The sequence below is a fragment of the Schistocerca cancellata genome, chromosome 6 (assembly GCF_023864275.1).
Source record: "Schistocerca cancellata isolate TAMUIC-IGC-003103 chromosome 6, iqSchCanc2.1, whole genome shotgun sequence".
Taxonomy (NCBI): Eukaryota; Metazoa; Arthropoda; class Insecta; order Orthoptera; family Acrididae; genus Schistocerca; species Schistocerca cancellata.
The window spans coordinates 247774828-247790409 of NC_064631.1; the positions used below are offsets into that span (position 1 = coordinate 247774828).

A 15582-nucleotide genomic window follows, 5' to 3' on the forward strand; every position below is an offset into this window, starting at 1 on the left:
GCCACTGAGCATCGCACATGGTCCATGTAATGTCCTCCTACTACCAGGCCCAGGGCAGCAGCCGGCACAGGGATGCTGTGTCGTGGCCAGTTACTGCTATCGCAGGTCCCGGGCCAGTGCTGTGCTCCACTCGGGCCGGCCATGGTGCTACCAGCTATCACCCCGCTCCGGCTGCTGCCCTGGACCTGGTAGAAGCAGGAGGAGGCTATGGCGTTGGCGCCATGCACCCACTGCAGTGACTGTCGCCGCCCTCCCCCCCCCCCCCCCCCCCACGCACACACACACAAAAGCATGAATAAGAATGAGAGTGAAATAACTCAAATCCAGAGACTAAGTGAAAAGATTCATATAACGTGTGTACTGACAGATACTTGCGTCAGTTGGTTGTTTTGCATTGAATGAAGCCACTGAAACTCGGTCAATGAGTGAAAACATTCATACAACAGCCACAACTGATGGAAACTTGTTTCAGTCAGTTGTCTCACATTGAATGAAAACACTTAAACCTGGTGAGTGAGTGAGTGAAAACTTTCATATAGCTGACACAGCCACGGAAACTAGTTTCATTCGGTTGTTTCATTCAACTGAAAAAACTGACTTGGGTGGAAGAACAATCGACTGACCCATTGGTTGTTGAAAACAGTCAGTTGTCCCATCACTATCTAGAGCCTGCCCTTTGTAAACTTGTTGCTAACAGAAGCTCTAGTTGATCCATATGATCTTCAGTTCAGAGCTCAGTTCAGAGCTCAGTTGATTCGTTCAGTCTTTCATTGCATATAGTTGTTCATTCATAATAATAAACGGAGTATTCATTTGCTCCCACAGCTGTTCAACGAACCATGTACCAAAGCTAATGTCTCATATCCTGTGAGTATATTTGTGAGTTACAATTTAATCTTAATGTACATTTAATAATTTGCTTACTTGAAGATCAAGTTATCAAACTCATTCTCATTTTATAAAGTGGAAAATCCAGGATGGAATAACAGCCATATTCTGAAGAGGATAGGTTCCTACTCACCATATAGAAGGGAGGTTGAGTCACAGATAGGCACAAAAAAAAAATAGTCAGTCAAACATGTAAGCTTTTGGCTAGAGAGGCCTTCATCTAAATTGGACAACTCTCTAATGCAACTCGCACACATGTGACCACAGTATCTGGCCTGTGCAGGCAGAGACTGTGGCCATGAGTGTGAGAGTTGCATTTGCGTGTGTGCATGTGTGTTTTGGCTATTTTGGATGAAAGCCTTTCTGGTTGAAAGTTTACTTGTTTGATCATCTTTTTGATGTGCCTATCTGCAACTCAACATCTCCGCTGTGTGGTGGGTAGCAATGTATCCTTTCAATAATATTGTAGTAACTTTCATTTTAATGAATTCTACTGTTTGCTTTATAACTGACAGTCGTGCTGTTTTGTTGGAGTGTGTTTGGGAAACCCACCTTTTATTAATATACTACCTACAGTTATAACAGCACAAACTTCATAAAATCCACAAACTCTTGTGTATTCATTTTTATTTTTTAGTCAGCAGTCTTCTGACTGGTTTGATGCGCACCGCCACGAATACTTCTCCTGTGCCAACCTCTTCATTTCAGAGTAGCACTTGCAACTTACGTTCTCAGTTATTTGCGGGGTATTTTCCAATCTCTGTCTTCCTCTGTGGTTTTTACCCTCTACAGCTCCCTCTAATACCATGTAAATTATTCCCTGACATCTTACCAGTTGTCCCACCATCGTGTCCCTTTTTCTTGTCATAGTCCTTCCCTCTCCGATTTTGTGCTGAACCACCTCATTCCTTACTTTATCGCTCCATCTAATTTTCAACATTCATCTATAGCACCACATCTCAAATGCTTCTATTCTCTTCTGTTCCAGTTTTCTCATAGTTCATATTTCACTACCATACAGTTCTGTACTCCAAACATACATTCTCAGAAATTTCTTCCTCCAATTAAGGCCTATATTTGATACTAATAGACTTCTCTTGGCCAGAAATGCCCTTTTTGCCAGTGCTATTCTGCTTTGTATGCCCTCCTTGTTCCATCCATCATGAGTTATTTTGCTGCCTCATAACAGAATTCCTTAACTTCACCTACTTCATAACCACCAATCAATATGTCAAGTTTCTCACTTCTGCTGCTTTGCCTTACCTTCGTCTTTCTTCAATTTACTCTCAGTCCATATTCTGTACTCATTAGACTGTTCACTCCATTCAGGAGATCCTGTAACTCATCTTCACTTTCACTGAGGATAGCAATGTTATCAGCAAATCTTATCATTGATCTTTTCAACTTGAATTTTAATTCCATTCCTGAACCTAACTTTTATTTCCATCATTGCTTCTTCGATGTATAGGTAGAACAGTAGGAACGAAAGACAACACCCTTGTCTTAAACTCTTTTTAAATCCAAGCATTTTGTTCTTGGTCTTCTAGTCATATTATTCCCTCTTAGCTCTTGTACATATTGTATATTACTTGTCTCTTCCTGTAGCTTACCCTTATTTTCCTCAGAATTTTGAACATCTTGCACCTTTTGACATTTTTGTACATTTTTTCCAAATGAACAAACCTTAAGAACATGTCTTGATTTTTCTTTAGCCTTGCTTCCATTATCAACCTCAAAGTTTTTATTTCTTCTCCATGGATTTTAATTCCTACTCCGAATTTTTCTTTTGTTTGCTTTACTGCTTGCTCAATATACAAATTGAATAACATCGGGGATAGGCTACAACCTTGTCTCACTCCCTTCCCAACCACTGCTTCCCTTTCATGCCCCTTGACTCTTTATAACTGCCATCTGGTTTCTGTACAAATTGTAAATAGCCTTTCACTCCCTGTATTTTACCCCTGCCATCTTCAGAATTTGAAAGAGAGTATTCCAGTCAACATTGTCAAAAGCTTTCTCTAAGTTTACAAATGCTAGAAATGTAGGTTTGCCTTTCCTTACTCTATTTTCTAAGATAAGTCGTAGGGTCAGTATTGCCTCACATGTTCCAACATTTCTACAGAATCCAAACTGCTCTTCCCCGAGGTCAGCTTCTACCAGTTTTTCTATTTGTATGTAAAGAATTGATGTTAGTATTTTGCAGCCGTGGCTTATAAAACTGATAGTTCGGTAATTTTCGCATCTGTCAACACCTGCTTTCTTTGGGATTGGAATAATTATTATATTCTTCTTGAAGTCTGAGGGTATTTCGCCTGTCTCATACACCTTGCTCACTAGATGGTAGAGTTTTGTTAGGCCTGGCTCTCCCAAGGCTGTCAGTAGTTCTAATGGAATGTTGTCCACTCCCGAGGCCTTGTTTCAACTTAGGTCTTTCAGTGCTCTGTCAAAATCTTCAAGCAGTATTATACCTCCTATTTCATCTTCATCTACATTCTCTTCCATTTCTATAATATTGTCCTCAAGAACATCCTCAAGTAATTGTTATTAATAAATATTTGCTAACAAAAGTTGCCTTTTGCCATTCAGTCCTTAGGAGAAGTCTAAGTTGTAAATACTATCTTTCAGTAATTGTCTTATACCAGGAAATGTTGATATTAATAAATAAGTAAATAACTTGGGCATAACTGAAGATGTACAATCTTGTACAAAGTATACCAATTTTACACTTGGGTTACATACTGTGCATCATAGTCTGCAGTTGTTGATAGGATGCGCTTTGATCTGGTCATGCGGTGGACCATGCTCTTGTACTGTTAATTTTTATCTTGTAATCAGTGCGAACAAGTTCATTTTACAGTTTTCCTTAAATAAATGCACCATCATGGCATCCAATGTAAATATTATTTGCACAAAAAACTTCTTCCTGCTTCATTAAGTAAAACATAGACAGTAGCATTGCACTTTCAGAATCCGATGGTGCTGCTACAGCTCTGCAAGGGGACTTAAAACTATGAGAGCATCTCCGTGTAACAGGTAGGAAGAACCCCTGTGCGACAGCTCACTAAGTCAGTTCAGGGACAGACTGCCTAAATTATCGCGGAACTAGGGTGGGAAAGCGCGGCCAGTTATACTGTATGCCCCTTATACCACCATCTACGAACTCGCCTGCTCAACTGAGGCATTTCTTGGAGGTTTAGCATGAGTGGGGGGAGGGGGGGGGGGGCTTCTTGCAAGCTGCAACCTCGAAATTGCCTCTCTAGTGCCTTTACATTTCTTAAAACCAAACTGATTGTCATCTAACACATCCTGAATTTTCTTTTCCATTCTTTTGTGTATTCTTGTCAGCAGCATGAATGCATGAGCTTTTAAGCTGATTGTGCAATAATTCTCACTTGTCAGTTCTTGCCGTCATCAGAATTGTATGGATGATATTTTTCTGAAACTCAGATGGTATATCGCCAGACTCATACATTCTACACAACAATGTGAAAAGTCATTTTGTTGCCACATTCCCCAATGAATGTAGAAGTTTTGATGTAATGTTATCTGTCCCTTCCGCCTTATTTGATGTAAAGTCTTCCAAAACTCTTTGAAATTGATTCTAAAACTGGCTCCCCTATCTCTTCTAAATCGATTCCTGTTTCTTCTTCTATTACATCAGACAAATCTTCTAGAGGTCTTCAGTGTACTCTTCCAACCTATCAGCTCTCTCTACTCTGCATTTAACAGTGGAGTTCTCGTTGCACTGTTAATGCTACCATCCTTGGTTTTAATTTCACTCAAGGTTCTTTTGACTTTCCTATATAGTGAGTCAGCCCTTCCAACAGTCATTTGTTTCCCAATCTCTTTACATTTTCCTTGCAGCCATTTAGTCTTAGCTTCCCTGCACTTCCTATCCATTTCATTCCTCAATGACTCGTATTTCTGTATTTTGGAATTCCCCTGAACCTTTTTGTACTTTATTCTATTATCAAGCAACTGAAGTATTTCTCCTGTTACCCATGGTTTCTTTGCGGCTACCTCCTTTGTACCCATATTTTTCTTTCCAACTTCTGTAATTGCCCTTTTTAGAAGTGTCCGTTCGGGTTCAAATGTCATACTTACTGACCTATTTCTCACTGCAGTATCTATGGCCTTGATTCAAACAGTGGAAAATCCAGCATGGAATGTAACAATATTAGGAAAAGGAAAGTTGTTACTTTACCATATAGCAGAGCAGAGATGCCGAGTTACAGATAGGCACAACAAAAAGACTCTTGTAATTAAAGCTTTCGGCCAATAAGGCCTTTGTCAACAGTAGAACAAAACCACACACACACACACACACACACACACACACACACACACACACATGGCTGCAGTCTCAGGCAACTGAAACCACACTGCAAGCAGCAGCACCAGTGCATGATGGGAGTGACGACTGGGTGGGTGTACGGAGGAGTCTGGGGCTGGGAGGGGGAGGAATAATTATGGGGGGTGCTGCAGGGCAGGGGAGAGGTGGAGAGCGGGGAGGTGGGGGGAGGGGGGGGGAGGAGAGAGATAAAAAGACTGGGTGGGATGGTGGAAAGACAGCTGTGTAGTGCTGGAATGGGAACAGGGAAGGGGCTGGATGGGTAAGGACAGCGACTAACGAGACCAGAGGGGTTACAGGAATGTAGGATGTATTGCAGGCAAAGTTCCCACCTGCGCAATTCAGAAAAGCTGGTGTTGGTGGGAAGGATCCGTATGGCACAAGCTGTGAAGCAGTCATTGAAATGAAGGATATCATATTTGGCAGCATGTTCAGCAACAGGGTGGTCCATTTGTTTCTTGGCCACAGTTTGTCAGTGGCATTCATCTGGACAGCTTGTTGGTTGTCATACCTACATAGAATGCAGCACATTGGTTGCAGATTAGCTTGTAGATCACATGACTGGTTTCACAGGTAGTCTTGCCTTTGATGGGATAGGTGATGTTCATGGCCAGAATGGAGTAGGTGGTGGTGGGAGGATGTATGGAACAGGTCTTGCATCTACATCTATTACAGGAGTATGAGCCATGAGATAAGGGATTTGGAGCAGCGGTGGTGTAAGGATGGACGAGTATATTGTGTATATTTCTTGTTTCGGGGTACAGCGAGAGGTAATTGATACCCTGGTGGAGAATGTAATTCAGTTGCTCCAGTCCATGGGAGGCTACTGAGTTACGAGGGGAATGCTCCTCTGTGGCTGGATGGTGGGACTTTGGTAGGTGGTGGGAGACTGGAAAGATAAATCATGGGAGATTTGTTTTCGTATAAGGTTGGGAGGATAATTACGGTCAGTGAAGGCTTCAGTATATTTTGAGAGGGACTGCTTGTCACTGCAGATGCGACGACCAAGGGTGACTAGGCTGTACGGAAGGGACTTCTTGGTATGTAACAGGTGGCAGCTGTCGAAGTGGAGGTATTGCCGGTGGTTAGTAGGTTTGATATGGACGGAGGTACTGATGTAGCCATCTTTGAGATTTGAGGTCAACATTTAGGAAGGTGGCCTCGGGTTGAGTGGGACCAGGTGAAGCAAATGGGGGAGAAGTTGTTGAGGAATGTGGATAGGATGTCTTCACCCTCAATCCAGATAGCAAAGATGTCATTAATGAATCTGAACCAGGATAGGGGTTTAGGATCTGGGTTTATAGGAAGGACTCCTCTAAATGGCCCATGAATAGGTTGGCATAGGATGGAGCCTTGCTGGCGCCCATAGCCCTACCCCGGATTAGTTTGTAGGTAATGCCTTCAAAGGAGAAGTAATTGTGGGTGAGGATATAGTTGGTCATGGTGACTAGGAAGCAGGTAGTTGGTTTGGAATCCATCAGGCTTCGGGAGAGGTGGTGCTTGCAGTGTGGTTTCAGTTGCCTGAGACTGCAGCTGTGTGTGTGTGTGTGTGTGTGTGTGTGTGTGTGTGTGTGTGGGAGGGGGGGGGTGTCATCTGTTGTTGAGGAAAGCCTTAATGGCCAAAAGCTGGAGCCTCTCTCTTCATTCATTAGTACTTCCATGTCCCACTTTTCTGCAGAATCATTTTTCATGACTGATCTTTTAAACTTCAACTGCTCTTCATCACTACTACATTGTGATCTGAGTCTGTATCTGGGTGGATAAGGATGGGCAAATAGCTGATGTGCAGGCGGCTGGGCTGTATTGTATGCAACCGTACTGCCCTGGCCTTACACCTGCAACAAGGGTGGCCAAGAGGTTGGTATGTATGCAGAACACGTACAATTGGCTGTCTGGCATGTAGCCTGTAGTAGCTACACCTACCTGCAAATGAGCTGATGGGTGCTCCCCAGTCCTGTGACCCATGGGGCAGTGTTGGAACAGCCTACTCTGGTGGATCTGAAAGAAGAATGTGTACAACAAATTAATAGCATTGTATTTGTACCACAGATCAATACTGCATTTCATATTTCTTCAATGTGTGACTGCCTCTTACATCATCTTTAACTTAGGTTCCTGGTGAGTTGTCTTCTATAATTTTGATTAATTACTGTTTGCTTTAGAGCAAAGTTGCTATTTCTGCACAATTTTCTCGTAGAACAGGCATAGCAATACGCTGTTGATTTGTTGCTATGTATACATTTTTAATTATTAGAACTGTGAACTTCTCAGTATACAATTTAAAGTGTAGTAGCGGTATTCTTTCCTTTTCTTCCATTTGTTAACTCTTTCACATTTTGTATGACCTGTGACTTTATTATTTACCAGCTCATACATCTTTGGTTCTATTTATATAATCTTTCTTAAGTAATTTCTTTATTTTCTTTTGCTTTTCCTCAGACCTCAGACTAAGGGCGTAAGTACACTTTCTTCACAGTCAAAAATTGTGCATTTTATTCTTCAGATTCTTGTAGGGATTTGAGAAAGTTTTTTTTTTTTTATTTTTTTTTTTTTAAGCTCCAATTTAAACAAGCTACCAAGGATGCCTCTGAGAGAGAACTACTACATACGAGGTTCATACAAATGAAACCTGGTGAGTGCATCTATCTTTGCCTTACAGGTAAGGTGGCACCACTTAACTGCGGGTATGGTGACGCCATCTATTGCTAGAGAGAGTGACACATGCACACCATTTGATGTTGCATAGCGCCAGTGTGATTACATGCCGAAGGGAAGGTGGTCACACAAGTTATCATCCACTACTGAACATGCAGTGGGGTAAGCAGGAACAATAAGGAGTGATTCGATTTTTGGCGGCAGAGGGAGTTGGAGGGCGTGAAATGTGTCGATGAATGAAGGCAGTGTACAGAGAGCACACCCTCCGAGTTGTTGTCCAATGGTGTAATCCTCCTGCATGATAATGCCCGCCAACCCATGGCCAATGTGGTGAAGACGACATTGCAGCAGTTTCGGTGGGAAGCACTGGAACATCCATCGTATGGTCCCTACCTTTCACCATGTGACTTTCATGTGTTTGGACCTCTAAAACAAGCTATTTGTGGACATCTATTCACAACAGATGACGAAGTGTGTGACTGGGTCCAGGCCTGGATCCAACAGCAGCCTACTAGCTTCTTCAAGGATGGAATCGACAAGCTAGTGTTGCAACGGGATAAATGTGCCGACAGTTTTGGCGACTATATTTGAGTATGTGTACTGTTTTGAGTTAATAAAACCGTTACTGTTAATTTACGCTAGTGACTGGATTTCATTTGAATGCCCCTTATAGAATGCTAAAGTGCACAAAGAAAATTTATTCATTTAAGTCACGTCAAGAAATTATGTTCTTATATTGTATGTTCTTAATTAAATTACTATTTTCCTAAATTTTCTTGGTTCTGTCTTTATCAGTTTAAAATTGTTGCTCTTCCTTTCTCGCATATAAATTTTGTCATGTATATCATTTTAGACTAAAGTGAGCTTGAGGAAAATGTACAGAAAAGGGATTCTTTAACTATGGTTTTCAAAAATACTTAACAACCTAGAAAACAAGATTTTACCTTTAACATACAAGTATACAAATGCACATGAATGTACAAATAGTGAAATAAATCTTCTATTTGCTATGTTAGTTGCAATGTGAGCGCCATGACTCCTCCTCCCCCCCCCCCCCCCCCAACTGAATCCAAAATGAAAGAAGCATGAAACAGAAGTTTCAGCTTAATTAGCGATGATCAGTACTTCTGAGTTGTCCAATCTGTATGTTTCATGGCCCCACAAATAAATAAATCCTTGTGAAAATTTGTTTTCGTTCATTAATACGTGTAACAGAAATGAAACAAGTGCAACCTTCATGAACTGTTTCTGTACCGCAATGGTGAATTGTTGAGCTTTGAGGAAGCTATCTTGTTTTACTCTTGTGTTATGTAAACAGAGAAACCTCATTAAACTGATCTTGCTCTTGGTATTCATTGGAATGGTAATTGGTTCCACTTTCACAACATACACAGGTTAAGAAGCACCTTTTTCCCCTTAACTATAGTATTTTGGCATTTTGAATTTTCTTTGTTGTATGACTCATCACCTGTGCACAAGAATTACATTCAATTTATCTTTACGACAACAGGCAAAAATAATTATGTATTGTCTTGTAGTGATCAGGTAATGTACTATGCATAAATGTTGTGATACATTTCCTATTTTAAAATCAAACTTTTATACCAAGTGCTAGATGGTTAAGTCATGAGACCCATGTTTGGGACTACAGAGGTTCAGCTTCCTTTAGCTTTTCTGTGATTTTGCTGCTTGATGCAAGAGTTTGTTTCTTCTGAAGTGCATGGCCAGTTTCCTCATTACCCTTTCCGATTCATCTAATGCTCCATATCTAAAGACTTCATTGTTGGTGGATTGTTAAACAGTAATTTGTGGTTGTGAGACACACCTATATCTTTCGTTATGGTATTTTTTACACTATCTATAACTAGTTATAAGTAAATTCAGACATCGTAAGTGAACTGAAATTTGTGATGTTATAAGAGGTGTTTTATGCAGTATCAGAGGATGTAAACTTCATTATTAAGATTCAAGTATTTGCCTTGCATAAAATACTATCTATCAGAATTTATATTTAGTGTTACATAATTTGTAACCTTCTCAATTTCAGGCTCGTCCGTTTATTTCTCAGGAGTAGATATGGTGGATGGGACACCAGTATTGGACATAAAACCATACATTCCACAGTATGACTGCCCTCTAGAGTCTGTGCCTGGCAGCACTGAACTGCGGTTGATGGATGGTATGTATGTTTTTTGATGAATGAAGGAATGATACGTTAGATTTTAGAACTTGTGTGTGATCTCTTTTCTTAAGGAACTGGTGCTTGCTTAGGAACTAGTGATTGTGTAACTTTAGCTGTTGGATGATACTATTTAGTAATAACTATTTGTAATAACTGTAACTAATGTTGTGGTGAAGTATAGAAAGTAGAATTGATAGGAATTTTTAATGTAAGGATGGAAGAGGAAAAGATGGTGAGGGGTAAAGATCATTATCACTGGTGGGTTGAAAGTACAGCTTACAATTTGAAATGTTGTTCTCAGGGGTGAATGTTATCTTCTGATATTTAATTGAGTGGAGAGTGTAAATTAGTGTCTTAGGCAACAATATTGAATGTGGATTTGTGATTTCTTTTATTAGATGGAGTTCTTAAGATTCCATTGATAGGTCAAACGTGTACTACACAGTGCACTTGATTTTTAGTACAACCTGATGTGATTTAGTTTCTATGTTAGAAATTTACTTTAAAAGCAAAAAAGCATCATGATAGATTTAAATTGAGCCAAAGCCTTGTTGAGAAACAGAAGTAGATTGAAGTAAAAATGAACCTAAGAAGAGTAATGTCAGAAACATGCAGTTAGGTAAAAAGTATAGTACTAACTGCTAAACTTAGGAAAACTCACCTTACCAGGTGGCTCCAAAAAATTCATGAAGTATATTAATTAAAATTATTATGCCTTACCTACATTTATTTTGCACTCTTTCTGTAAATGTTGCTTTGGTAATGAATTCACTGATGCCAATATACACAAGACACCTCAGAACACCTCTGCAAGGAAGGCCTGGGCAAATAGGGATTGAACATCATTCGTTGATGCACATTTGAATTATGTTTTATTAACATTACATAACATAAATTGGTAAACTTAAAAAGGATACCTCCCGAAACCAAAAGATACGCTTACCGATTTCTAAATTAAGAGTACTGTAAGGCAAAGATTTAGGTACGATGAAATTTTCCAGATATTCTTTATATTAGTGAGCATTTGAGAGTAAAATTACATAATCTTGACAGTAGAGGCTTTAAGTAAAATCGAACACCTCTTAAGAGCTTCTAGCAGTGCTTGAAATAATGTACACAAACTAACCAGCTAAACCTTAATGGGGTGCATCCAGTGACATTTAAATCAGCTTAAAATTTTTTTAAAGAAAAGCCATATACAACAACTATAATAAGTAATTTGAAGGTGAAACTTTGTTATACAATAACCATAATAACAAATGTGAAGGTGAAAGCTTTATGAATTTTTGGGAGCAACCTTCTGTTATTGAAAGTGGTTCGCACCTGGGGAGAACCCATGACACTCCACAAGAATGCGGCCTGGTAGCCCAAATTAACTGGCTCCAAAACATACAAAAGACTAGCTCCAAAACATACAAAAGACTGTTGTTACAAACACAATGAAATTAACACACACACAATGTACGAGATGGAATCCAAAATTTTTGGGACTGGTCCTGCCATCTGGAAAGTAGGTGTAGTAGATCTTTGCACCACTAGGTGGCGAGAGCTGCATATCTGATGAGTCAGTGTGTGGAGTGGCATTCAGCTGGGAGGATGTGTTGCGTGTCCACAGTGATTTCTGTAATTCTCTGTGTTTGGTGATGGCGTTTATACAATGGGTCTACGAACACAACAGTGCTTGTGTATCAAATTCAGTGTGAATCTCGGGAAAAGTTCTACAGAGCCCCTGCAATGATTCAATAAGTGTTTGGGGGACAGAGCATGAGCTGTAAGTGTGTGTTTGAGTGGAAGAGCCTGGGCTCTCCAAGACCCAAAAAAGTGAAACAGGTGAAGAGCAACGTCCTTGCTCACCAGGACCTTTTAGGCAAAAAACGACATGGCGGTTGTACTACACCCACCGTAGTCGCCAGATTTGGCACCTTAGGACTTCGCGCTTTTCCCAAAACTGAAACTCAAGTTGAAAGGCCATCGGTTCGACACTCTAGAGAGGATTCAAGAAGCATCGCTGGCAGTGATAAACACCCTCAAAGAACAGGACTTCCAGAAAACGTTTGACCAGTGGCAGAAGCACGTGCGGATGGGAACTACTTCGAGGGTGATGGTGACCATTAGTCCAAAGGTAAGGTTTTCAATCGATGGCAGTACCAGTCCCAAAAATTTTGGATAGCAACTCATAGTGTGGCAACAAGTAGTTGGATCTCACACTCGGAATTAGATTTAGGGATTAGCTGCAGTCCTTCCTTCAATACCACTCTGTTGTACCTTATAAGAAAGGACAAGTAAAAGGAAATTCGTGGTACCAGGTGATAGACTGCATCATGTAGGATGGCACTTCCGTGCGTAAGAGGCTGAGCAATAGAGAAATGTGGAGGGGGTGAGGTCTGCACTTGCGTGGCGGCAGAGAGTGGGCAAACAGTCTGTGTTGTCGAACTGTGTTGCTGAGGACAACAGTCAGGTTCATTTATCTACGGTACACTGTATTATGTATACTTCAAATCTGTGATAGAAGTAATACATTTTAAAACTGATTTTGATCAATTGTCCATGTGAGACAAATCTTACTTCACATCCACTGTTCCACAGCAGATGTCTGTGTGATATCAGAAGTGATAACAACTGATCCAGCTTTGTGAAGACGTCACATACAATTTTTCTCAAACTGACGATTGGTTAACTATAAGATCATTGAAAATGTTTGTAATAATTGCCATTTATTGTGATTTGGACTAAATAAGTAAAAATCTAACACACAAAAAAATTAACTTCAAACTCAAACCAAAATCATTACATTTGCCTGAGAGCTGCTCATACTACACACACACACACACACACACACACACACACACACACACACACATATTTTTTCTAATTCGTGCCTCGAAAATGACAGAGGTTTACTTGTCGAAATATTGGGAGTTTTTGATGAATTTATCCAGCCACATTCTCATGAGTAATTAGAATGTACAACATGCTGGGAAAAGATTAGGTTCTTCTTGGGCAATGTGTTGAAGATTATAGTGTGAATACATCATAAGCTACAAATTCGTAATGAATAAAGGCTAGGAAGTTCTCAAATACTATATATGCAATTGATACATTAACAGACATTTTTTAAATTGTAACCATTTAAAAACAAGAAATATTATTACTTTACTTTGTTCCTACGCCTACATCATAATTCCATTGTCACTGCTATTCGAGTCAATCGCCAAACAATCTGATTCTAAATTTAGGATGACAGATTCAAGTCTTACACAGTTATCACATCTCTGTCAAAGTTTTCTTTCTGAAACTTTTTCAGAACACTGCAAACAGTGTGCCCATGCTGAAGAGGGATGTCGTCTGTTGCTTCGTACACAGTGTCTGTTATCGGGAATGTTTTGTTTTTTACCCGACAAAGCTTTAAACCTGTGTCCAAATTAATTCTTTCAGATTATACTGGCAGTGATATGTGTGTAAACGCAAAACTATATGACCACATTCACGTGCAACAAGGTTCAGTTTGTATGTTCTGTTATCTGAGTTGTATAAATTAATGAGCCGCAGGAGTTCAGCACTAGCTAAGTTTATAATGTGCGAAATATTTTTATTTTTCAGACAATGAACAATATTTGCTTTCCTGGTGCTTGTAAGTGATGTTTTCTCTGTAACAGCAGAATGATTATTGGCATGGTAATTAAAATGACCAACATCCATACAAGGTATGGCAAGAATTGTTCAGTGAACTATTTCTTGAAAGTGACAGCGTTTATTTTCGAATGATAGATGCTGCTGTTTTTTTTACAACTAAATACAAGTTTACTCTTGGCAACAAAACAAGAAGGGCCAGCATGCGAAATAATTATCCCAGAACCTTTTTCTGTGGCAATTTTAAACCACCTCTACCATCCCTCATTTTCCAGCAGTATTCATGGATGTTTTATCAAGAACTATCTCCTTTTCTTATATCATTATCTTTAAAAGTGATGTGGTTCATGCTGCAACTCTGTCACTTCTTTCAATTAAAAACCCTCTCTTTAATATATTTGAAATCAATGTCATTTAAAAAATTATTTGCATAACGAAGCGTTACCTTTGAAAACAGATTGCTCATGCATAATTGTAACAAGTTTTTGTGATAGCAGGCAAGAGTGCTATGGGGAGAGGAGGGAAACCAGAAGGGGGGAGGGGGTTATGAAGTATTTATAACATTCTAGAAGACAAATGGCGACTTGTAAGTAGTCATAAAAGTTTAAGTTGTGATACTGGTAAAAACCTTGTACCAACATTTAAATCCTTTTCTTGAAAGAAAAGGACCTGATTTCACTACATTTTTTGCTTTCCCTGAGAGCCAAGGGAGGGCCATCACCCCCCCCCCCCCTTTCCTCTTGCCCCCAGGTATGGGCAACCTTGTTAGCGGATATTCCCTACTTATATACAATTTAAACATGGAGCTCTTTAAAATAATGCTGTCAAAACCATTCTTTCGTGTTACAGATTTCTTGCGACTCTGATGCTTTCCAGATTATATGAAAATAAATTTTCTTGAGGTTTCCACAGCTCTGACATGTTTACCATTTTCTGCACAGTTCTCTTGCCAAAATGTGCTTCTGCAGTTTGTTCTTTAGTCTTCAAAATGTCAAAAATAGGAGCTTTGCATTCTGTTTCACATTTAAAAAAGTTGTAAAGGCAGTACATAAACCTCCTCGCCTGCTTGTGAAGCTTCTGCATCTAAATCTACATGATTACTCTGCTGTAGATAGTTAATTGTCTGGCAGAGGACTCATCAAACCACCTTCAAGCTATTTCTCTACTATTCCATTCTTGAACAGTGTGAGGGGAAAGATGATCACTTAAATCTTTCTGGGCAAGTGTGATTGATTGGTATATTATTATTTGACTTTGTGCCTGCCAGTTTGACGGCCCTGGGTGTTGCCAGTGGTCATTGGCAGTGAGCATGTTTTTCTGTAAGAAGTTGGGGGTTACCCCCTCCTTCACATCTCCTTTTACGGTTGTCTTGCTCATTGCCATTTTTACTCGGTGAGTAAGTAGATCGTGAATAAGGGTTTCCTTCTACATGGTTAGGATGCCAGTTATTGTTACTCGGTTGCTGGTTATGCCCCGCCTGTCTTTTATTGTACGCTTCACCATTTGAAAAGTCATTATTCTTCGTGAACCCGTTCTTTCTGGGGCTGTTACTATTCGACTGTCGTGATTTATTGTTGTTTTGATTGCTCCTCACTTTGCCAGATTCATTTTGACATTGCATCTTCTTGGATTAAATCCAAAGAATCTAATGTTGGCATAAATTCTTTTAAGTCTGTGTCTGGGACATGTACGAGTTTTTCTCAGTTGGCGATGGGTAGTTTTCCTTTAAGAATTCCCAGTACATCTCTTGCCAACATCAGTTCATCACAGTAGTGTTGCTTAATGAGATATCTCTCAAATTACTTTTGTAAATTCCCGTTACGGGGGTTGAACGGTTTGGGATTGTAGACCTGTTTTCTTAAACATTCTTGTACAG

At 39.9% G+C, this 15582-nt stretch overlaps 1 protein-coding gene across 1 annotated transcript in view; it reads left to right on the forward strand.

The window, feature by feature from the left end:
• Positions 1–15582, forward strand: part of LOC126191381 (tRNA (adenine(37)-N6)-methyltransferase) — a 103242-nt gene that overhangs the window by 56281 nt on the left and 31379 nt on the right. Inside the window, exon 4 of the mRNA XM_049932233.1 lies at positions 9942–10073. Within this exon, the coding sequence (XP_049788190.1) occupies positions 9942–10073 (132 nt within the window). The remainder of the gene's footprint in view (positions 1–9941; positions 10074–15582) is intronic.